General features: G+C 41.8%; 1 protein-coding gene across 2 annotated transcripts in view; it reads right to left on the reverse strand.

The window, feature by feature from the left end:
- The window catches only part of DDX46 (DEAD-box helicase 46), a 76,918-nt gene that overhangs the window by 36,335 nt on the left and 16,485 nt on the right, over positions 1 to 24,098 (reverse strand). For both annotated transcript variants that reach the window (XM_003266394.4, XM_030828946.1), the window contains exons 5-13: positions 22,945 to 23,110; positions 19,112 to 19,263; positions 15,354 to 15,467; positions 14,509 to 14,674; positions 13,507 to 13,627; positions 10,718 to 10,893; positions 9,677 to 9,798; positions 6,587 to 6,665; positions 4,605 to 4,687 (exon numbers count right to left, since the gene is read on the reverse strand). In XM_003266394.4, coding sequence (XP_003266442.1) covers positions 4,605 to 4,687; positions 6,587 to 6,665; positions 9,677 to 9,798; positions 10,718 to 10,893; positions 13,507 to 13,627; positions 14,509 to 14,674; positions 15,354 to 15,467; positions 19,112 to 19,263; positions 22,945 to 23,110 — 1,179 coding nt within the window. The remainder of the gene's footprint in view (positions 1 to 4,604; positions 4,688 to 6,586; positions 6,666 to 9,676; positions 9,799 to 10,717; positions 10,894 to 13,506; positions 13,628 to 14,508; positions 14,675 to 15,353; positions 15,468 to 19,111; positions 19,264 to 22,944; positions 23,111 to 24,098) is intronic.

The following is a 24,098-nucleotide window of genomic DNA, read 5'->3' on the forward strand; positions in this document are numbered from 1 at the left end:
ATTAAAGACCCATCTTGAACCAGGTACTGTTCTAAGTACTAGGAATATGCAATAAAAACAGACAAAAAGAGGAGGATTCTGGGAAGTTGGCAGAACAGGAATCACCAGGAATCTGTATCCACACCTAGACAACAATTGTGCTGGTAGAATTTGTCTGATGTAACCACTTTGGAACTCTGGAGTCTACAGAAGGTTTGCAACTTCCTGGGAAAAGCCTGGAAGATAAATTGTGGCTATTTTCTGCCATTTTCAGCTGGTAGCACAGCAGCAGTTAACCATCCCCCACATACAGCCCCACAGCAGGCAGGCATACACATGTTTCTGAAGCAAACTGTACAGAGCTTGCAAGAGCCAGGGTCGTCAAGAAGGACTCTGTCTTCCAAATATGGAGGATCTCTGCTCTGATTGCTCAGAAGATCACAGAGGTGAAGACAAAGAGACACCTGGCTGTTATTGTTGCATTCACACCCCACAGACCACTACAAGCCCGGGCCTCTCAAGCTGAAGTGACTACCAGGGGATTTAAAATCTGATGCCCCTTCCCTCTGCCTTAATTTTTCTCCTTTTGACAGCCAAAAATTAAATACTAGGAGATTAAAAAACAAATGAATATCCAGAGAAAATTACAAAGTAACCACACATAGAGAATACCACAGGCTCAGAAAACACATGAGATGACCTTAAGTTTACACCTCAGGGCAATCCTTGCCAGACTGCCTACAACAATGAAAAAAATAATAATAAACAGTAACAGTAATAAAAAACAGTAAACCCTAGGGAAAGGGGAGAATCTGATTCCCAAGTTACCACATTACTAAATTCAAATGTTCAGTTTTCAGGCAGGGTGTGGTGGCTCAGGCCTGTAATCCCAGCACTTTGGGAGGTCAAGGCAGGCGGATCACTTGAGCTCAGGGGTTCGAGACCAGCCCCGGCCAACCTGGTGAAACCCTGTTTCTACTAAAAATACAAAAGTTAGCCAGGCGTAGTGGCACACGCCTGTAATACCAGCTACTCAGGAGGGTGAGGCAGGAGAATCACTTGAACCTGGGAGGCGGAGGTTGCAGTGAGCCACTGCACTTCAGCCTAGGCAACAGAGTGGAAACTCTGTCTCAAAATAAATAAATAAATAAAAATAATTCCCAATTCTCACTATTTTCTTCAATACAGAATTATGCCTGGAAGCACACTACTGCTTCCCAACTCTTCTCGAGGCATAAGTCAGTGTGCAGCTTTGCATTCAATAGCACTAGCTTTCATTTACATGATAGTGTCTTTTGTTGCTACACCTCCAAATAGTGCTGCATGACACTGAAACCTTACTTAGTGTTTTTTAATCTATGAAGCTCACAAAATAATCACAAACTAAATCGAAATTTTCCTCTTTTTTCTTGGTTTTTTTTTTTGTTTTTTTTTTTTTTTTTGAGACGGAGTCTGGCGCTTGTCTCCCAGGCTGAGGTGCAATGGTGTGATCTCGGCTCACTGCAACCTCCACCTCCCGGGTTCAAGCGATTCTCCTGCCTCAGCCTCCCAAGTAGCTGGGACTACAGGCGCCCTCCACCATGCCCGGCTAATTTTTGTATTTTTAGTAGAGACAGGGTTTCATCATGTTGGCCAGGGTGGTCTCGAACTCCTGACCTCGTGATCCACCCGCCTCAGCCTCCCAAAGTGCTGGGATTACAGGCGTGAGCCACTGTGCCTGGCCTCTCTTTTTTTTTGAGACACAGTCTCACTGTTGCCCAGGCTGGAGTGCAGAGGCATTATGTTGGCTCACCACAGCCTCTATCTCCCAGGCTCAAGCAATCCTGCTACTTCAGTCTGCTGAGTAGCTGGGACAATAGGCACACGCCCCCACACCCAGCTAATTTTTATATTTTTTTGTAGAGACGAGGTTTCGTCATGTTGCCCCTGCTTGTCTTGAACTCCTGAACTCAAGCAATCCACCTGTCTCGACCTCCCAAAGCGCAGAGATCCTAAGCATACATCACCACGCCCAGCCTCTAGCAGGTTTTCAGTTACCCACAATTATTCAGCATTTCTCTCTCATGTACTTACACACCTGTACATACGCACATACATGTACATAAGCACATACACGGACATAAATACATGAGAATGCTGAATTAATCATTTATTTTGTTTATATGTACTTATGTGTCTGTATGTATTCATGGCAAGGAATGATTCACACTTTGCCTTTCAATGGAAAATGTTGTTTTGAACTCACTCTGTAAGAACTTGGTGGCCGGGCGCGGTGGCTCATGCCTGTAATCCCAGCATTTTGGGAGGCCGAGGCGGGTGGATCACGAGGTCAGGAGATGGAGACCATCCTGGCTAACACAGTGAAACCCCGTCTCTACTAAAAATGCAAAAAATTAGCCAGGCGAGGTGGCGGGCGCCTGTGGTCCCAGCTACTCGGGACGTTGAGGCAGGAGAACGGCGTGAACCCAGAAGGCGGAGCCTGCAGTGAGCCGAGATCGCACCACTGCACTCCAACCTGGGTGACAGCGAGACTCCGTCTCAAAAAAAAAAAACAAAAAACAGAACTTGGTTTACCAGAAGGTCCCTATCAATCACTCTATCTACTTAAAGCATTATAATAAAATCTAAGATTTCACATGATTGGGAAAGACATTAAAGGGCACGTGACTGTGTTCCACCTGATACTTCAATTCTCTTTACTCTCTTTCCACAACAAACAGACCCCCGACTCTGCTTGAACACCTGGAAGAAACAGATATTCAGTATATCAGCCCCCGCTCCCTCATGAAGCAACGTTTCATTTGCAAATAATGTTTATTCAGTCCTTCTCAAACTAAACTCAGATCAAGCTTCATATGACTTCCCCACTGGATCTCATTTGTACTCCTTGGGACGAAAAAAATAAATTCAATGCTGCTTTCATGTGACACTTGTTCAGAGTTAAAGGATGCTATCTTATCTTCTACTCAAAGCTGATTATTATTATTATTATATTATTACTTTTTGAGACTAAGTCTAGTTCTGTCACCCAGGCTTGAGTACAGTAATGCGATCTCGGCTCACTACACCCTGTGCCTCCCAGGTTCAAGTGATTCTCCTGCCTCAGCCTCCAAGTAGCTGGGATTCCAGGCGCCCGTCACCATGTCCAGCTAATTTTTGTATTTTTAGTAGAGACGGGGTTTCACGATGTTGGCCAGGCTAGGCTGATCTCCTGACTTCAAGTGATTTGCCTGCCTCGGCCTCCCAAATTGCTGGGATTAAAGGCATGAGCCACCATGCCCTGCCTAAAGCTAAATATCATTTTAACTGTTTCTCATATGGTTCAAGCATTACCATAATCCTGCTTCCTCTGTGTTCCTCTATTTACATCTCATTTAGAATGCAGTCCCTAAATCTAAATACGATATGTGCACTATCATATAACAGGCAATAAATTTTTGGAGAGTACATGGATAAACTAAAATGGCTAAATATGACATTTGCCTTATCCCTTTTCCATGCACATTTCCATTACTGTGGTCTCTTATAATCCTTTTTTATTCATTTTTTGGCAACTACAGCCTATTGACAATTCACAATGCTCTTCTTAAGAAAACTTTCTACTTTTGAGACGGAGTCTCACTCTGTCTCCCAGGCTGGAGTGCAGTAGCGCGATCTCAGCTCACTGCAAGCTCCGCCGCCCGGGTTCACGCCATTCTCCTGCCTCAGCCTCCCGAGTAGCTGGGACTACAGGCGCCTGCCACCACGCCCGGCTAATTTTTTTGTATTTTTAGTAGGTACGGGGTTTCACCGTGATAGCCAGGATGGTCTCGATCTCCTGACCTCATCTACCACCTTTAAAATGTGTTCCTATAAATGTGCATCACTGAAATTTTGTACCTGAGCAAAGAGCATATATAAGGAATATAAAAACCTAAGCTAGACAAATTCTTTGGGCCACTATCTTAGCAAACATGAATGACTTTGGTAAATGTAAATAACGTGCTATCTAGACTAGATAATGAGGTATCTAAAAGCATGAATTAAAAGAATTTATTTAAAAAGACAATGGGCCGGGCGCAGCGGCTCACGCCTGTAATCCCAAAACTTTGGGAGGCCAAGGCGGGTGGATCACCGGAGGTCAGGAGTTCGAGCCCAGCCTGGCCAACATGGTGAAACTCCATCTCTACTAAAAATACAAAAGTTAGCCAGAAGTGGTGGAGGGCACCTGTAGTCCCAGGTACTCGGGAGGCTGAGGCAGGAGAATTGCTTGAACCCAGGAGGCGGAGGTTGCAGTGAGTGGTGATCGCTCTTCACTGCACTGCAGCCTGGGCGACAGAGCAAGACTCCATCTCAAAAAATATAAAAATAAGGCTTAAGCTCTATTATTAGCACTCCAATTCTAGTTTTACTGCTGTTGGTCTTAGATGGCTAAGAAATGCCAGTATAAATACCTCCTGAAGAAGTTTTATGAGGAATCTGAAACATAAATATGTACTTCAATACTGTATGTCCCCAGTCTTCTGTATTACCGTGTGACAGAAAAGCGTGTATGTGAATTTCAGAAACCACATGAACATTTCATTCTCATGGCAGCTACAAAGTTATATTTACATTTCAAAACACTTAAGAAATGTAATGATTACCTGGGGTTCAAAACCCATGTCAAACATTCTGTCTGCTTCATCTAAAACAACATATGTCACTCTTCGAAGATTTGTGACCCGACCTAAGATGAAAAGAAAAATAAAGACAAAAAGAAAACTAAAAATCAGTCACAATTCATTTTATGGCTACCAAGAACTTTTAAAAACTGTAAAGGAAACTAAAATGCCTGACTTAACCAGAGGGGTAAGTTAGGTATCTTTAAAAAGTGAAAAGAAATTTTGATCTACAATGTCTTAATCTAGTGGCAAATACTTTCTGACAATGGGTATATGAGGCCCTTTATTTTGTCAAACTCGTCTCTTGCATACCATCATAGGGCCTGAAGAACCTGTAAAATTCAGAAAACAGCCCTCTCCAAAACACATCATAAAACTAAGACTGAGATGAAGCATCGAGCCACATCAGCCATTATCTGACAGCATCACCTAGAAAAAAACATATTAGAGATTACAGCGTATGTGTGGAAAGCAAGTTCTAGTGCTAACTATTTTAGACACAGAAAATGTCTCTCTCTATTATTTTATAACCTACTTCCATATATTTAGAAGCTTCTTAAACGGGCATGTCAAATCCTTAATGAGAAGCTATTTGACAGCATTAGGAAACTAACGTATCACACAAAACTTTAAATACCAAAATATATTACATAAATACATTTTCCATACAAAGGTATAAATCCCAATTTTATTAAGTGAACCCACTGACTTAAATGCAACTGGCTTCCTAACCAGTGAAAACAAAATACATACATAGGAAATTCCTTCTAAAATATTAACAGAAGCATTGCTATCAACTGTTGAATCAATCACCTGGCAAAAACACGTATAAAATAGTTATTTAAAAATAGACCACAATGACAGATAAGAGAAAAAGGTAAAATTAATCAAGATGAATTTCAGGAGAAGACTTATCAATGCAGCATTGAGAAAAAACAAACAAACAAACAAAAAAAAACAAGGGATTATTTAATCAGCATTCAAACCAAAACTTTCCATATGCTAGACAAGCACAATGATTTCTCAAACAATTTCGATGTCACTTTGCCAACTTCATGTACAAGTAGAATTAGAAATTCAAGCAGAATACTATTAGAAACATGCACTAACTCAGTTTTTAATACTCTATTATGTACACCCTAAATATTGCAATGGAAACCTCTGAGAGCATTTTCTTCAAAAAATAAAAAGTGCCAAAATAAGTGCTATCTAATATTTAAGTATTCCACACTAGCATTTGTAGCCCCAATTAGTTTTGCAAGGTCGGGAACAGCATTAAATTACCTACCTTTGATGGTTTAAGTCTCGGAAGCCCAGTTCTATAAATCTTGAAGGGCCTTTCTCCACAGAAGTTAAATAATGTCAACAGTTTAGTAAGAGTTTTGATAGGGAATAATTTAACAAAGCATAACATTTGAGCTACAAACATGCAATATTTACAAAAGATAAAATTTCTTGAAGCTGCAATATCTTAATTTATGTAGTATCATAAGAAAATACTAGCTCATGTGGAGAAAAAGTCTAAATTTTGTAATAAAGAAAAGGCTACTACCCCACTCTTTTACTAAGCAAAGCCAGGCCAAAAATGGATTAAGAATCCAAGTTATGATCAGATGGAGTTACTTCTGAAAAAAAATTTTAAATTGCAAAAATATCATTAATGCTTGTAATAATTAACTTGTTACAATTTCTTTTTTTTTTTTTTTGAGACAGAGTCTCACTCTGTCACCCAGGCTGGAGTACAGTGGTGCGATCTTGGCTCACTGCAAGCTCCGCCTCCCAGGTTCAACCTATTCTCCTGTCTCAGCCTCCCAAGTAGCTGGGACTACAGGCTACAAATTTTAAGATACTGCAGCTTTAAGAAGAAATATAGAAACCCTTTGTTGGTTTCTTGCATCTGTTTTAACAAAAAAATGTAAAGAATTCAAAAATAAAAGACACCAAAAAAAATACCCCTGACTTACCACTGTTAGCTGCTAACATGTCAATCATTCGACCAGGTGTGCAAACAATAATTTCAGCACCTCTTTTCAGCTCAGCAATCTAATAAAAAAGATGAAACTTTATAGTCTATCACTAATGCTTACTTAAACACTAAAAAATATTACATTTAGTTCTTGCCTAGTCTAATTAGAAGACTTCAAAGCTTCCTGCTTAATTACATTTAGTTCTTGCCTAGTCTAATTAGAAGACTTCAAAGCTTCCTGCTTAATTATTTTGAATCTCGGGGCACTACTAAAGAAATAGCAACAACGTGACCACATAGTGCCATAAATTTGAAACAAATTAAAAACTAGAGAATTTTGCAAATTTGATTTGCCACTATCCCTCAAAACCAAGAAACGAACTTAAGAAAGCAGTTTAAAAAAAAAAGTGATCATCTCTTGAGCCCAGGAGTTCAAGGCTGGAGTGAGCTAAGGTCACATTCTTGCACTCCAGCCTGAACAAGAGCAAGACCCTGTCTCAGAAAAAGAAATTTCTAAGTGACCACACAGACTAGTGTTTTTCAAATTGAGGGTTGCCACATTAGTGAATCATGAAATCACTTTAACAGTCATAATCAGCTTTTTTTTTTTTTTTTTGAGACAGGGTCTCACTCTGTTGCCCAGGCTCTGTTGCCCAGTGCAGCAGTGTCATCATAGCTCACTGCAGCCTAGATCCTGGGCTCAAGTGACCCTCCCATCTCAGCCCCTCCCCCCACCACCCCACACACCCTCCCAGTAGCTAGGACTAGGCACTCGCTAATTTATTTACTGTTTTAAGAGATGGGGTCTCACTACATTGCCCAGGCTGGTCTCAAACTCCTGGACTCAAGTGATTCTTCCATTTCAGCCTCCCAAAGTGCTGTGATGATTACAGGTATGAGCCATAGTGTTCAACCACAACCAGCATTTTTTAAATGAAATGGAATGGAAAATACCAAAAGTCCCTTAACATCATAAAACTTTTGTTTGGCATTTATATAAATACAATATGCAGGCATGTACCATGTTATTTTGTAAGTGTATTTCTACAAACTATAGTCATGAAAAATCATAAAGATAAACTTAGAAAATGAAGTAAGTTGAAGTAATTAAAAAAGCACTGGAGTTAACAAAAGCAAATATTCTTGAGGTGTGTTCTTGTAACAATAGTCCTACGAAACAGTTTTGTAGTTAAGTTCAGAAAACGTCACTTAATTTATCCCATTTATCTAGCAACACAATATACATTAGCTTATTAAGAACTAAGAAGTCTTACAGGAAAGAAAGTGGTTTTAACTTTTTATACTCCAACATTTCCAAAACTTATCCAATCACAGAACCTACTTTTTTGCCCTCTTCTAGTCAAGCAAAATATCTGAAAACTATTTCATTCTTTAGATGACAGCTAAAGGGCTGGTCACAGTGGCTCATGCCTATAATACCTTTGGGAGGTGTTACAAAGGGAAGCCAAGGCAAGCAGATTGCTTGAGCCCAGGAATTCGAGACCAGCCCGGGCAACATGGCAAAACCTCATTTCTATAAAAAAAATACAAAAATTAGCTGGGTGTGGTGGCATGTGTCTGTGGTCCCAGCTACTCAGGAGGCTGAAGAGGGAGGACTGCTTAAGCCCAGGAGGTCAAGGATGCAGTGAGCCAAGGTCACACCACTGCACTCCAGCCTGGGCAACAGAGTAAGACGCTGTCTCAAATAAAACAAAACCAAAAAAACACAAAAAAACAAAAAACAAAACAAACAAACAAAAACACCTCTGATACTAATGCCTCCCAGTAATCACCATCACTTCCCCTGCCCCCCAAGATGGAGTCTTGCTCTGTCTCCCAGGCTGGAGTGCAGTGGCGTGATCTCAGCTTACTGCAACCTCCGCCTCCCAGGTTCAAGTGATTCTCCTGCCTCAGCCTACCGAGTGGCTGATATTACAGGCAGGCGCCACCACACCAGGCTAATTTCTGTGTTTTTAGTAGAGACAGGGGGTCTCGCCATGTTGGCTAGGCTGGTCTTGAGCTCCTGACCTCGTGATCCACCCACGTTAGCTTCTCAAAGTGCTGGGATTACAGGCCTGAGCCACCGTGCCTTGCCACCATCACTTTTCAAAGATGTCAGCATAGATTAGAGAAAACAAACGCTCAGAGATCAGAGACCTAGGTTCCAGGACAAACTCTAGAACGTATTAACCTAATTGGTCAACTTAATAAATCTTTCTGAATATTTCCTCATGTAAAATGAAAAAAAAATCTGCCTTCTCAGGCAGGGAAAGAGGGAAGAGGGATAACCTATGTAAAAATGATTCAAAAATTATAATATAGCATTAACATAATATGTTCTTTTTTGCCACAACTATATTGGGTCATAATTAACAAAAATTATATATATTTAAAGTGTACAACATGTTTGATATACATATACACTCTGAAATGATGACCACAATCAAGCTAACATATCACCTCACATAGTTACCAATATTTTCTTTTGTGGTAAGAACATGTAAGATTGGTAGGGCGTGGTGGCTCACGCCTGTAATCCCAACACTTTGGGAGGCCAAGGCAGGAGGATCACCTGAGGTCAGGTGTTCAAGACCAATCTGGCAATATGGTAAAACCTCGTCTCTACTAAAAATACAAAAATTAGCCAGGCGTGGTGGCGGGCACCTGTAGTCCCAGCAACTTCGGAGGCTGAGGTAGGAGAATCGCTTGAACCGGTGAGGCAGAGGTTGCAGTGAGCCGAGATCGCGCCACTGTACTCCAGCCTAGGTGACAGCGCGATACTCCATTTCAAAAAAAAAAAAAAAAAAAAAAAAAAAAAAAAAAACCATGATGTGGGATCTACTGGCTTAGCAAATTTTCAGCATACAATATAATATTAACTAGTCACCATGCTGTACATTACATCTCCAAAGGTATTCATCCTGCATAAAATAACTAATTCTTACTATTATTTTTATACTTCATTTTTTAAATGATTTTAGAAGCAATCACTATTCAAAAAACTAAAAGTAAAAGTCACTATTTTACTTTATTGCATCATCCAACTTGAGAGAAGAATGGAAAACATGAATGTTTCTTATATAACTACCTGCTCACTGATTCCTGTTCCTCCATAAACACAGACCACTCTAAGTCCCAAAGTCTTGGAAAACTTCTTACACTCTTTAGTAATCTGTAAAGCCAGTTCTCGAGTTGGAGTCATGATGACAGCTGGAAAGATAAATACATCAGTAGCCTAACCACCAAAGTTCTTAAGGCTATGCTTTAAAGTGTTCAATTTAACCTTTACAATAAAGTTCAGATTGTTTCACCTAATTTTTGTTTCGTTATGCATCCCTGAAAACTATTGCAAAAGTTGTGTAACAGCAGAGGTTGTGGGGAAGGATAAATATAAGCAGATTTTTAAAAACATGCTAAAAGAAGATAAATGACAGTTAAATGCCTCATCCAACCCTCAGGAAAATACTTGGTTCAAAAGAATGCAAATAGTTTTCTAATGCAAATCACAGAATAAAGAAAATCAAGTGACTCACTGTGCCACAGAAGCCATACTGCTGCTTCCAGAAACAACCTTGGTCTGAGGGGCACAGACAGAGGAGAGATATACTATGCCCCGTGTTCCTAAGAGAGAAGCTGAACAACTTTCCAAAACCCTACTCATCTTTGCAAAAGTTATCTCTGTCAAGATGAATCAAGAAACCAGAATCTAAACAAGTAATCTTGAATGAAATGCTGGCATTATAGCCTGTTAAGGCCAAAAACAACCTAGGAAAGTATGTTTCCCTAGTGTATCTTCCATGTTGCTTTTATATATCCACTGATACTGGGCTAACAAACCTCAATATAAATAAACAGATAGATGCACGAGGAGTCTACCTGCCAAGTCAGAGTTTAAAAACTGAGCTGTGCCAGGAGAGGCTGTTTTTGTACTTCTGAGATGTCACTCCAGAGCTCTGAAGATTCTCACTCCACCTGCTGGTAAGGGGAAATGAGCCCCAAAGTGCCAAATTGATAAAGAAAATGTACATAAAGACATCTTCATTGTCATAATTAAGAACATTATAAACTATAAGGTCTGTTTGACAACAAAGCTGTTATTTGAAAAATAGTTTAACGAAAAGAATTGTACCTATTGGCCCCTCTCCTTCCTCTAATGACCTCTGATCCATGATGTGTCTAAACATGGGCAACAGAAAAGCAATGGTCTTTCCACTTCCTGTTTTGGCAATGCCAATCAAATCTCGTCCAGACATTATAGCAGGAATAGCTTGGGTTTGGATGGGTGTGGGCTTTTCATAGCCATGCCTTAAAAAGAAAACCAAAGGAAGAAAAGGTAAGAATTGAGATTCCTGGGCCCCAGAGAGGTCCTATGTGTTCCCATAAAAATAAACTTCCAAAAGGTGGTATATATCATACAATAAAATACTATTTGGCAATAAAAAGGAATGAAGTACTAACACATTCTACAGTATGGACTAACCTTTACAACATTATGTAAAGTGAAAAAGATCAGGCACTAAAGACTATATATTGTTTGAACCCATTTACGTGAAATGTTCGGAATAGCCAAATCTATTCTAGAGACAAAAAGTAGATTAATGGTTGTCCAGAGGTGGGGAGAGGGGAGAAGACTGACTACTAGTGGACAAAAGTTTCTTTTCGGGATAATGAAGAATTTAAAAATTAGGCAAGGTGCAGTGGTTCATGACTGAAATCCCAGCATTCTGGGAGGCTGAGATGGGAGAATCATTTGGGGCCAGGAGTTCGAGACCAGCCTGGTCAACATAGCGACACCCCATCTCTTTAAAAAAAAAAAAAGACCGGGCATGGTGGCTCACGCCTGTAATCCCAGTGCTTTCAGAGGCCACGGCGGGCGGATCATTTGAGGTACAGAGTTCAAGACCACCCTCACCAACATGGAGAAACCCTGTCTCTACTAAAAATACAAAATTAGCCGGGCGTGGTGGCGCATGCCTGTAATCTCACCTATTTGGGAGGGTGAGGCAAAAGAATCACTTGAACCCAAGAGGCGGAGGTTGCAGTGAGCCAATATCGAGCCACTGCACTCCAGCCTGGGCAACAAGAGTGAAACTCCATCTCGAAAAAAAAATTTAAAAAGGCCGGGCACGGTGGCTCATGCCTGTAATCCCAGCACTTTGGGAGGCTGAGGCAGGCGGATCACGAGGTTAGGAGTTTGAGGCCAGCCTGACTAACATGGTGAAACCCCGTCTCTACGAATAATACAAAAATTAGCCAGGCGTGGTGTGGCACACACCTGTAGTCCCAGCTACTTGGGAGGCTGAGGCAGGAGAATCACTTGAACCCGGGAGGCGGAGGTTGCGGTGAGCCGAGATCACGCCACTGCACTCCAGCCTGGGCAACAGAGTGAGACTCTGTCTCAAAAAAATAAATAAATAAAATCAAAAAAAAAATTCAAAAAAATTTTCAAAAATTAACTACTGTGATAGTTGTACAACTAAAAAAATACACTAAAAACCATTAAGTTGACCAGATGCAGTGGCTCACGCCTGTAATCCCAACACTTTGGGAGGCTGAGGCGGGTGGATCATGAGGTCAAGAGATCGAGACCATCCTGGCCAACATGGTGAAACCCCGTCTCTACTAAAAACACAAAAATTAGCCGGGCATGGTGGGGCGTTCCTGCAATCTTAGCTACTCAGGAGGCTGAGGTAGGAGAATCACTTGAACCCAGGAGGCGAAGGTTGCAGTGAGCTGGGATTGCGCCACTGCACTCCAGCCTGGTGACAGAGTGAGACTCTGTCTAAAAGAAAAAAAAAAGAAAAAAAAAACCCGTAAGTTGCATAATTTTTTCCTTCTTTTTTTTTTAAGACAGTCTCTCTCTGTCACTAGGCTGGCGTGCAGTGGCATGATCTCAGCTCACTGCAACCTCCACCTCCCAGGTTCAAGCGATTCTGCTGCCTCAGCCTCCTGAGTAGCTGGGACTACAGGCTAGCTGGGACTACAGGCATGCGCCACCACACCCAGCTAATTTTTGTATTTTTAGTAGAGACGGGGTTTCACCATGTCAGCCAGGATAGTCTCGATCTCCTAACTTCATGATCTGCCCCTCTTGGCTCCCAAAGTGCTGAGATTACAGGCGTGAACCACAGCGTCCAGCCAAGTTGCATAATTTAACCAGCGCTTTGGGAAGCCAAGGTGGGGGGATCACTTGAAGTCAGGAGTTTGAGACCAGCTTCACCAAAATGATGAAACCCTGTCTCTATTAAAAATACAAAAATTGGGTGGGTGTGGTGGAGGGTACCTGTAATCCCAGCTACTTGAGGCTACAGCATGAGAATCGTTTGAACCCGGGATGCAGAGGTTGTAGTGAGCTGAGATTGTGCCAATGCACGCCTGAGGGACAGAGGCGGGAGGCTCTGTCTCAAAGAAAAAAATGAATAAAAAATTAAAAAGGCCAGGCATGGTGGCTTATGCCCGTAATCCCAGCACTTTGGGAGGCCGAGGCAGGCAGATCACCTGAGGTCAGGAGTTCAATGCCAGCCTGGCCAATATGGTGAAACCCTGTCTCTACTAAAAATATAAAAAAAAAATTAACCAGCTATGGTGGCACACATCTGTAGTTCCAGCTACTCAGAAGGCTGAGGCAGGAGAATTGCTTGAGCCCGGGCAGCTGAGGTCACAGTGAGCGCAGTGAGATTGCACCACTGCACTCCACCCTGGGCAACAGAGCAAGACTCTGTCTCAAAAAAAAAAAAAAAAAAAAAACTAGTTGTATAATTTAAAGAGTAAATTTTGATATGTAAATTATCTCAATGAAAGTTTTTTAAAACGTAAGGTTTTTTTTAGAGTAAAAATGTAACTCAGGGAGACATTGGTGTGGAAGGACTATTTTGAGCAGCAAGACACGGAAAACATAAACAACCACCAACCACTTACTTTTTGAGGGAATTTAAGATCTTCATGGAAATTCCACACTGGACCCAGGATTTAATTGGTTTGGGGCAACCTTTTCCTTTAACTGTAATGCCCTCCATTTCCAATCGAAACACATTTACCTCTACAAAACAAAACCCAGATTAAAAGTTCTTAAATATTGTTCTATTGGTGTCTTCTACTTTTCAGTTAGGCATAAGATTAACAAACTTTAACTCTTATGCCAGGCCCAGTGGCTCACACCCGTAATCCTAGCAACTAGCACTTTGGGAGACAGACGCAGGCAGATCACCTGAATCCAGGAGTTGAAGACCAACCTGGGCAACATGGTGAAACCCTGTCTCAACAAAAAGTACAAAAATTAGCTGGGTGTGGTGGCACATGCCTGTAGTCCCAGCTACTCGGGAGGCTGACATATGACGATCACCTGAGCCTGGGGTGGGAATGGGGGGTGTGGTAGGAAATCAAGGCTGCAGTGAGCCATGACTGCACCACTGCACTCCAGCCTCTAGCCTGGGCAATGGAGTGAGACCCTGTCTCAAAACAAAACAAAACAAAACAAACCCAAAAATTTTTTTAATTTTTGTATTTTTTTAGTAGAGACGGGGTTTCACCATATTGGCCAGGATGGTCTCAAACTCTTGACCTCGTGATCTGCCCGCCTCGGCCTCCCAAAGTGCTGGGATTACAGGTGTGAGCCACTGTGCCCAGCCTAGTTTTTTGTATTTTAGTAGAGACGGGGTTTCACTGTAGAGACGGGGTTTCACTGTATTGCCCAGGCTGGTCTCAAACTTCTGAGCTCAGACAATCCACCCACCTTGGCCTCCCAAAGTGCTGAGATTACAGGCGTGAGCCACCGCAGCTGGCCAATTAATTTTTGATCATTTTAAAAATATTTCCAAAACACCTTCCTTCATTAGACACTATCCACATTTCTCTTGAGCAATGTGAAATGTATCCTCTTCTGTTCCCTTATAACCAGTAAATGAAAAAATGGAATTTTACCTTCTTGAGACATTTTTGCTAGTTCTGGAACTTCAACATAGAAGTTTTTCCTAAATGGCTCATATTCAATTTTTCCATGATCAACTGGTTCTAGAAGCTTTCGCTGTTTTGTTTGATACCCTGTAAGGGCTGTCTGAAGATCAACTTCTTCCTCCTCTGAAGAATACTACAGTTTAAAAGACAAAATTAAAGTGCTAAGTTCATTACTATTTTCCCCTTGTGGGAAGCAATACTCCTAGCTTTTCAAATCTTCCTCTCCTAGAAACTACTCTAATTTTTTTTACTTTCTACAACACACTGTTTGACCCACAAGATTTTTATAGTGCTCCAGCACACTTAAACCTCATAATTTTAAAATTACCTCAAATGATGTATGTCACCTTGAATTAGAAACGTATCAAGCAGCTCCTGAATAATTTTTCAACTTAGTTTTTTTCTTTGCCTTTAGAAGGTTAAAATGCCAATATAAAGCTAAAACAGTAATCATCAGAGACAGCTCTAATAAGGTTTTGCTATTGTTTTTACTATATAAATCTTTACAATAGTGTTAATGGAAAGAAAGTTAATTCATTCTGTTACTCTATTTTTTTCTCTCCATATTGTATGCCTGAAGTGAGCTGATGAGGGGCAGAAAGATCATACGGTTAGGAATGAAAGACATCAGAATGTTCCACTAAACAGGTATTTAACTAGATACTATTTTACTACTAAGAATAGCAAGAATGTCTCTCAATTCTAGGAATTTCTCCTAGCTCACACAAATGAAAAGCACATCTCCATGAATGCTTTCTAATAAATGCTTCCAGGATAGTATCATAAACAAAGTCAAAATTAAGAAAAATCACCTCCATGGCATCCTGGTCATTCTCCATCAGCTCACCTTTCTTCTTATCAGAATCCACAACTGCTTTTTTGGTTGTCACAACAGTGACAACTTTTGTGACCGTTGGCCCAGACTTCTAAAATAAAGAACAAATATAGAATATTTTGCAAAGCTGAAACACAGGTTATGTAACAGCCGAAGCACACAATAACTGACACAATTTCATCTTTAGTTTTTTTCTTTTTTTAGTGACATGGTCTCAGTCACCCAGGCTTGAGTGGTGTGATCGTAGCTCACTGTAACCTCAAATTTCTGGGCTCAAGGATTTGTCCCATCAGTCCTCCTAAGTTGCTAGGCTACAAGCACATGTCACCAAACCCAGTTAATTTTTTTTGTTTTTTGGTAGAAAGAGTCATGCTATGTTGCCCAGGCTGGTCTTGAACTACTTGGCTCCAGTGATCCACCAGCCTCAGCCTACCAAAGTTCTGGGATTGCAGGTGTGAGCCAGGGCATTGAGCCAACTGAGTTATTAAATGAAAAGACAAACAATAGCCTGTTATACTCATTAATTTGTATAAATTTTTAAGCATAATATATTTTATAATACATCCATTTATCATTTACTGTATTACAAATAATTTTATATAATATAATTATACATACTTTATTTATTTATTTATTTATTGAGATAAAGTTTTGCTCTTGTCACCCAGGCTGGAGTGCAATGGCATGATTTCAGCTCACTGTAACCTCTGCCTCCTGGATTCAAGCAATTCTCCTGCCTCAGCCTCCCCAGGAGCTGGGATTACAGGCGCTCACCACTATGTCCGGCTAATTTTTGTATTTTTAGTAGAAACAGGGTTTCATCATGTTGGCAGGCTGGTCTCGAACTCCTTACCTCAGGTAATCCACCCACCTCAGCCCCTGCAAAAGTGCTGAGATTACAGGTGTGAGTCAGCATACCCAACCAATTTTATACACACACACACACACACACACACATACACATACATATATACACACATATACATATACATACATACATATACATGTACACACACACACACACACACACACACACACACACACACACACACATATATTTTTTTTTTTTCAGACTGAGTCTTATTCTGTCTCCCAGGTTGGAGTACAGTGGTGTGATCTAGGCTAATTGCTCCCAGTTCAAGCTATTCCCCTGCCTCAGCCTCCCAAGTAGCTGGGATTAGAGGCATCTGCCATCACACCCATCTAATTCTTGTATTTTTAGTAGAGATGGCATTTTGCCATGTTGGCCAGGCTGATTTCTAACTCCTGACCTCAGGTGATCCATCTGCCTCGGCCTCCCAAAATGTTGGCATTACAGGCATGAACCACCATGTCCGGCATGATTATGTATTTTTAAACTACCACTGGGCTAGGTACAGTGGCTCTTGTCTGTAATCCCAGCACTTTGGGAGGCCAAGACAGGAGGATCACTTGAGTCAAGGAGTTCGAGACCAGCCTGGGTAACACAGTGAGATTCCATCTCTATAAACAATTAGCCAGGTGTGGTGGTACATGCCTGTAGTCCTAACTACTAAGAAGGTTGAAGCAGAACGATCGCTTCAGCCCAGGAGTATGAGGTATGATCATGCCACTGCACTCCAGCCTGGGCAACACAGCGAGACCCTGTCTCTAAAAAACATTTTCTTTTTTTTTTTTTTTTTTTTTTGAGACAGAGTCTCGCTCTGTCGTCCAGGCTGGAGTGCAGTGGCGCAATCTCGGCTCACTGCAAGCTCCGCCTCCTGGGTTCACACCATTTCTCCTGCCTCAGCCTCTCCGAGTAGCTGGGACTACAGGCGCCCGCCACCACGCCCAGCTAATTTTTTGTATTTTTTAGTAGAGACGGGGTTTCACCATGGTCTCAATCTCCTGACCTCGTGATCCACCCGCCTCGGCCTCCCAAAGTGCTGGGATTACAAGCGTGAGCCACCGCGCCTGGCTAAAACATTTTCTTAATTAAAAAATAAAATAAGGCTGGGTGTGGTGGTTCACGCTTGTAATCCCAGCACTTTGGGAGGCCAAGGCAGACAGATCATTTGAGGTCAGGAGTTCAACGCCAACACGGCCAACATGGTGAAACCCTGTCTCTACAAAAATACAAAAATTAGCCAGGCATGGTGGTGGGCGCCTGTAATCCCAGCTACTCGGGAGGCTGAGGTAGGAGAATCACTTGAACCTGGGAGGCACAGGGTGCGGTGAGCAGAGATAGTGCCACTACACTACAGTCTAGGCAACAGAGCAAGACTCCATCTCAAAAAAAATAAAATAGGGCAGGCGCAGTGGCTAATGCCTGTAATCCCAGCACGTTGGGAGGCCAAGGCAGGTGGATGACCTGAGGTCAGGAGTTCGAGACCAGCCTAGCCAACACGGTGAAACCCTGTCTCCACTAAAAATACAAAAATTAGCTGGGCGTGGTGGCAAGGGCCTGTAATCCCAGCTACTCAGGAACTGAGGCAGAAGAATCACTTGAACCCAGGAGGTGGAGGTTGCAGTGAGCCAAGATTACACCACTGCACTCCAGCCTAGGCAACAAAGGCGACACTCCATCTCAAAAAAATAAATTAAATTAATATAAAATAAAATAAAATGAGGCTGGGCACAGTGGTTCACGCCTGTAATCCCAGTACTTTGGGAGGCCGAGGCAGGAGGATCACCTGAGGTCGGGAGTACGTGACCAGCCTGACCAACATGGTGAAACCCGGTCTCTACTAAAAATACAAAACAGCCGGGCGTAGTGGCAGGCACCTGTAATCCCAGCTACTTGGGAGGCTGAGGCAGGAGAATCGCTTGAACTCGGGAGGCGGAGGTTGCAATGAGCCAAGATTGCGCCACTGCACTCCAGCTTGGGCAACAGAGCAAGACTCTGTCTCAGGAAAAAATAAATAAATAAATAAAATGAAACAAAATACTGCTAAATGGTATTTTCCAATCACTAGGCAAGCCAGGTGCTTGTACCGGGAGCCTGAATAAATCAATAAACAAAACAGGTAAAAGTCACTGCCCTTAGAGTGCTTACATTTTAGAAGGGAGAAGGGACATACTGTAAACACAAAAAAATTATATAATTTGTCAAAATGTAATAAATGCTATGAAAAAGAGGAAAAATAGAATAAAGTGAGGGGCATCGAGGGTGTCAAAGACACAGCTGGACATGGTGGCTCATGCCTGTAATCCAAGTATTTTGGGAGGCTGAGGCAGGTGGATCACTTGAGGCCAGGAATTCGAGACCAGCCTGAGCAACATGGTAAAACCTCATCTCTAGGAAAATACAAAAATTAGCCAGGTGTGGTGGTGCACACATGTAGTTCCAGCTACTTGGGAGGCTGAGGTAGGTAGACTGCATGGGCCTGGGAGGTGGAGGATGCAGTGAGCCAAGATCACACCACTGCACTCCAGCCTGGGCAAGAGAAAGAGAGACTCTGTATCAAAAAAAAAAAAAAAAAGAGTATCAAAGACAGGAGTGCTAGAGAAGTCTCCAGAGAACTTATTAAAAAGGTTAATATGTAAGCAAAGATACTAAACGAAGCTGATGGTGTTAATAGAGTGACTTTCGAAAGAACACTGATAGCTAAAATTTACCAGTATCTCTGGTACTTAGAAAAAGTACTGCCATCTCTCAGATGAGGAGAAAGAAAACTGTTAGCTTTATAAAGTCATGCAAATCAGTAGGACAACGCAATGGAAAACTGAAGTTACCCAAGAGGAAACAGAAATCTTTAAAAATAAGAAATTCCATACCTTTTCATTTCCCCCACCACCTTTTACACTTCTCATGTTAAATTTTTTTACTTCCTCTTTCACTTCTTCCATGTAAGCATCTAATGGATCTAACTCCTCACCCTCCATTTCATTTCCTTCCTTTTCAGCTTCTGCAGGATCATCTTCATCATCTAAAATACCAGAATACACATTCTTTAAACATGTTTCAAAATGCATTATTTCACAATCAGACCACATCTCACCTCTCTAACCTTTTCTCCCACTGCCCAAACACCCCTTTTTCAATTACTCCAGCCATCCAGCAGTTCAAATGCTCACATTCTGAAGTTTTTCCATTTTTACATGAAGCATGTATTACTTTTGAATATTAACGATGACAAAATAAATATGAATATAAATTGGTTGTAAAAGGGTCAAAAGATTAATTATGCCAAAAAAGGTGATCTCCAATAATACATTTTACAGCTATACAGCTGGATGCAGAACTACAAACTTGCTCAGCTAAATCACTTTTTTTTTTTTTTTTTGAGACAGAGTCTCGCTCTGCCGCCCAGGCTGGAGTACAGTGGCGCAATCTCGGCTCACTGCAAGCTCCGCCTTCCAGGTTCCCGGGTTCCCACCATTCTCTTGTCTCAACCTGACGAGTAACCGGGCTGATTTTTTGTATTTTTAGTAGAGACGGGGTTTCACCATGCCAGGATGGTCTCTAACTCCTGACCTCGTGATCTGCCCGCCTCGGCCTCCCAAAGTGCTGGGATTACAGGCGTGAGCCACCATGCCTGGCCTTTTTTTTTTTTTTTTTTTTGAGACGGAGTCTTGCTCTGTCGCCCAGGCTGGAGTGCAGTGTCGCGATCTCAGCTTACTGCAACCTCTGCATCCCGGGTTCAAGCAATTCTCCTGCCTCAGCCTCCTGAGTAGCTGGGATTACAGGCGCACGCCACCATACTTGGCTAATTTTTGTATTTGGTAGAGACGGGGTTTCACCATGTTTGTCAGGCTGGTCTCGAACTCCTGACCTTGTGATCCACCCACCTCAGACTCCCAAAGTGTTGGGATTACAGGCGTGAGCCACTGACCCCAGCTAAATGACATTTTCAATTACAGTTGATCCCTCAACAACATAGGTTTGAACTGCATGGGTCCACATGGAAGTAATTTTTCCTCTGCCTTTGCCACCCCAGAGACAAGACCAACTCCTCCTCCTCTTCTTCCTTCTCAGCCTACTCAATGTGAAGATGACAAGGATGAAGACCTTTAAGATGATCTACTTCAACTTAATGGACAGTAAGTCTATTTTCTCTTTCTTGTAATTCTTTTCTTTTTTCGAGACAGAGTCTCGCTCTGTTGCCAGGCTGGAGTGCAGTGGCACCATCTCGGCTCACTGCTGGCAACCTCCACCTCCCAGGTTCAAGCAATTCTCCTGCCTCAGCCTCCCAAATAGCTGGGACTACAGGTGTGTGCCACCACACCACGCTAATTTTTGTATTTTTAGTAGAGACAGAGTTTCACCATGTTGGCCAGGATGATCTTCATCTCGACCTTGTGAACCACCTGCCTCGGCCTCCCAAAGTGCTGGGATTACAGGCATGCACCGGCGCGCCCAGCCTCTAATCCTCTTAATAACATTCCTTCCTCCAGCTTACCATATTAAAAGAATACAGTATTCAATACATAAAGCATACAAAGTATGTCTTATTCAACTGTTCATGTTATTGGTGAACAGTAAGCAGTTAATGCTTAGTTTCTGGGGAGTAAAAAGTTATATATGGATATTTCACTGTGTGGGGGTTGGTGTGCTTAGCTACCAAGTTGTTCAAGGGTCAACTGTATTTCTTTTCTTTCAATCACCTTTCAATCACAGAAGATAGCATATCTCAGTTATGTAAAAAAGATTAGATTGTCTAGAATTAAGACATCATGACTACTTGGCTGGGCGTGATGGCTCACACTTGTAATCCCATTGCTTTGGGAGGTCGAGGCAGGCGGATCACGAGGTCAGGTGTTTGAGACCAGCCTGGCCAACACAGTGAAACCCCATCTCTACTAAAAATAGGCCAAGGCGGGTGGATCACAAGGTTAAGAGTTCAACACCAACCTGGCCAATGTGGTGAAACCTCGTCTCTACTAAAAATACAAAAAAATTAGCTGGGCGTGGTGGTGTACACCTGTAATCCCAGCTACTCAGGAGGCTGAGGCAGAGAATTTCTTGAACCCGGAAGGCAGAGGCTGCAGTGAGCCGAGATCACGGCACTACGCTCAAGCATGGGCAATAGAGCGAAAAAAAAAGACATCATGACTACTTATAGATAGAATCTACTTAAACCATTCTTTGGAACTTTCACAGATAATGGACCAAAATCCCATTTTCCTGTAAAATTCTACAATCTTCTACTTTACTAAAATCTCGAAAGTCAAAATCAGATGTGAAGGGAAAGGTTTCCATCCTCAATTGTGAAATATCAGCAGCCAGGCACAGTGGCTCCTGCCTATAATCCCAGCACTGAGAAAGGTCAAAGCAGCAGGTTCTCTTGACCCCAGGAGCTCAAGACTAGCTGGGTAACATATCGATACCCTGGGTCTTCAAAACATGACAAAATTTGCTGGGCATGGTGGCTCACGCCTGTAATCCCAGCACTTTGGGAGGCCAAAGTGGGAGGATTACCTGAGGTCAGGAGTTCAAGACCGGCCTGGCCAACATAGCAAAACCCCACCTGTACTAAAAATACAAAAATTATCCAGGTATGGTGGCAGGTGCCTGTAATCCCGGCTACTTGAAAAGCTGAGGCGCAAGAGAATAGCTTGAACATGGGAGGCAGAGAATGCAGTGCTGCCTGGGTGACAGAGCGAGACCGTCAAAAAAGAAAAAAAGACAAAATTAGCCAGGCATGGTGGCTACTCTGGAAGCTGAGGCAGAAAAATCACTTGACCCCAGGAGGTCGAGGCTGCAGTGAACTATGACTGTGAGACTGCACTCCAGCCTAGGCAACAGAATGAAATTCTATCTCCAAAAACATAAAAAAGAAAAGAAAAATCAGAGGAGGGACTTGAAAGCATGCCCTTAATTTACTCTCCTTACTAACATTCACATTGGTATAATATATTAAAGAGCTATTTACTGGCTATGCCTAATAGCACTCAATGATTCATTCTAAAGTAAAATCAGTGATGCTTACTAAACACAATTCTGTATTTCAAATTACAACATAAATATTAAAAGGAGCTTTTACAATCTCAGTTCCACTTCTGGGTATATACTTCACAGAACTCAATACAGAGACTCAAACAGATATTTATACACCAATGGTCACAGGAGCATTACTAACAATAACGAAAGGGTGGAAACAACCAAATTATCCAACGGCAGGTGAATGAACAAACAAAACTTGGCATACATATACAGTGAAATATTATTCAGCTATATGAAGAAATTCCAACATGCTACAACATACATGCACCTTGAAGACATTATGCTAAGTGAAATAAGCCAGACACAAAAAGACAAGTATTTATTATGATTCCACTTATGGGAGGTAGCTAGACTAAACAAATTCAGAGACAGAAAATAGAGCAAAGGTCACATGAAGTAGCGAGAAAAGGTGTCACGGAGTTATTTAAAAGGTGCAGTTTGTGCATGGAATGATGAAAAAGTCATGGAAACAGACAGTGGTAATGACTGCACAACACTGCAAATGTATTTATCACTGAATTGAAACCTGAAAATGATGAAAATGGTAAATAGCATAGTATGCATAGTTTTCAACAATAAAAAAGATTAAAAACCCCTTATGAAATATTATTCATATAATATTCTACATGAGGTGTTATACAGGCTATTAGGCTAAAAAATATACCATCGTCGTCCTCTAAACTCCACTTTTTCCCTTGTTTCATCTCTTCGATTTCCTTTTTCAGTTCTCCTATGTTTTCCATAGCCTTTTTACGTTGCTCTTCTCGCCATTTTTCTACTCTTTCTTTTCGCTTTCTCATTTCTTCTTCCAGCTTATTCTGGTCAAAGTTCTTGAAGGAATAAAAGAAAGAAAGAGATGGGGGAAAATAAAAAACAAAACCAAATTTAATAATTTTGCTCCAAGTGACATTCCAGTAAGTTCTTCAAAGTAAAAGAAGGGGGAAAAAGGCATATATACAAACTCCTCAGGGTAGACTTAGATCACACACCTTTATAAATATACACACAAATATATTACCAAAATGAAATCACAAAAAAAGCATCTTCATATAAGAAAGCCAAAAGATAGATTTCAAACACCATAAATTAATCTCATTTTACTTACAAGCATTATGCACACATAAACTTTATTTCTTCCTAACAATAGAAACTAATTAGCAAGCAAAGTTTCCCAGTTATTCTCAATTTTAATCCCCTAAACTCCTCCAAAATTGCCTCTATGAAAAGCAATTTTCTATTACAAGTTAGAAAATAAATGACATCAACATGATAAAGAAATTTTGTGGCCAGGCACATGGTACATGTCTGTGGTCCCAGCTACTTGGGAAGCTGAGGCTAGAGGATCCCTTGAGCACAGGAGGTTGAGATCAGCCTCAGCAACAAAGGGAGACTCTGTGTTATTAAAAAAATACAAGTTTATGGCCAGGCATGGTGGCTTACACCTGTAATCCCAGCACTGTGGGAAGCTGAGGCTGGTGGATCCCTTGAGGTCAGGAGTTGGAAACCACCTTGGCCAACATGGTGAAACCCTGTCTCTACTAAAAACACAAAAATTAGCTGGGCATGGTTCTCCATTCCTGTAGTTCCTCCTTCAGGAGGCTGAAGCAGGAAAATTGCTTCAACTCAGATGGCGGAGGTTGCAGGGAGCTGAGATCACACCATTGTACTCCAGCCTCGGCAACAAGAGCAGAACTCTGTCTCAAAAAAATGAATAGGCCAGGTACGGTGGCTCATGCTTGTAATTCCAGTGCTTTGGGAGGCAGAGGAGGGCGGATTGCCTGAGGTCAGGAGTTCGAGACCAGTCTGGCCAACAGGGGG

This window comes from Nomascus leucogenys, chromosome 2 (assembly GCF_006542625.1).
Source record: "Nomascus leucogenys isolate Asia chromosome 2, Asia_NLE_v1, whole genome shotgun sequence".
NCBI classification, from domain to species: Eukaryota; Metazoa; Chordata; class Mammalia; order Primates; family Hylobatidae; genus Nomascus; species Nomascus leucogenys.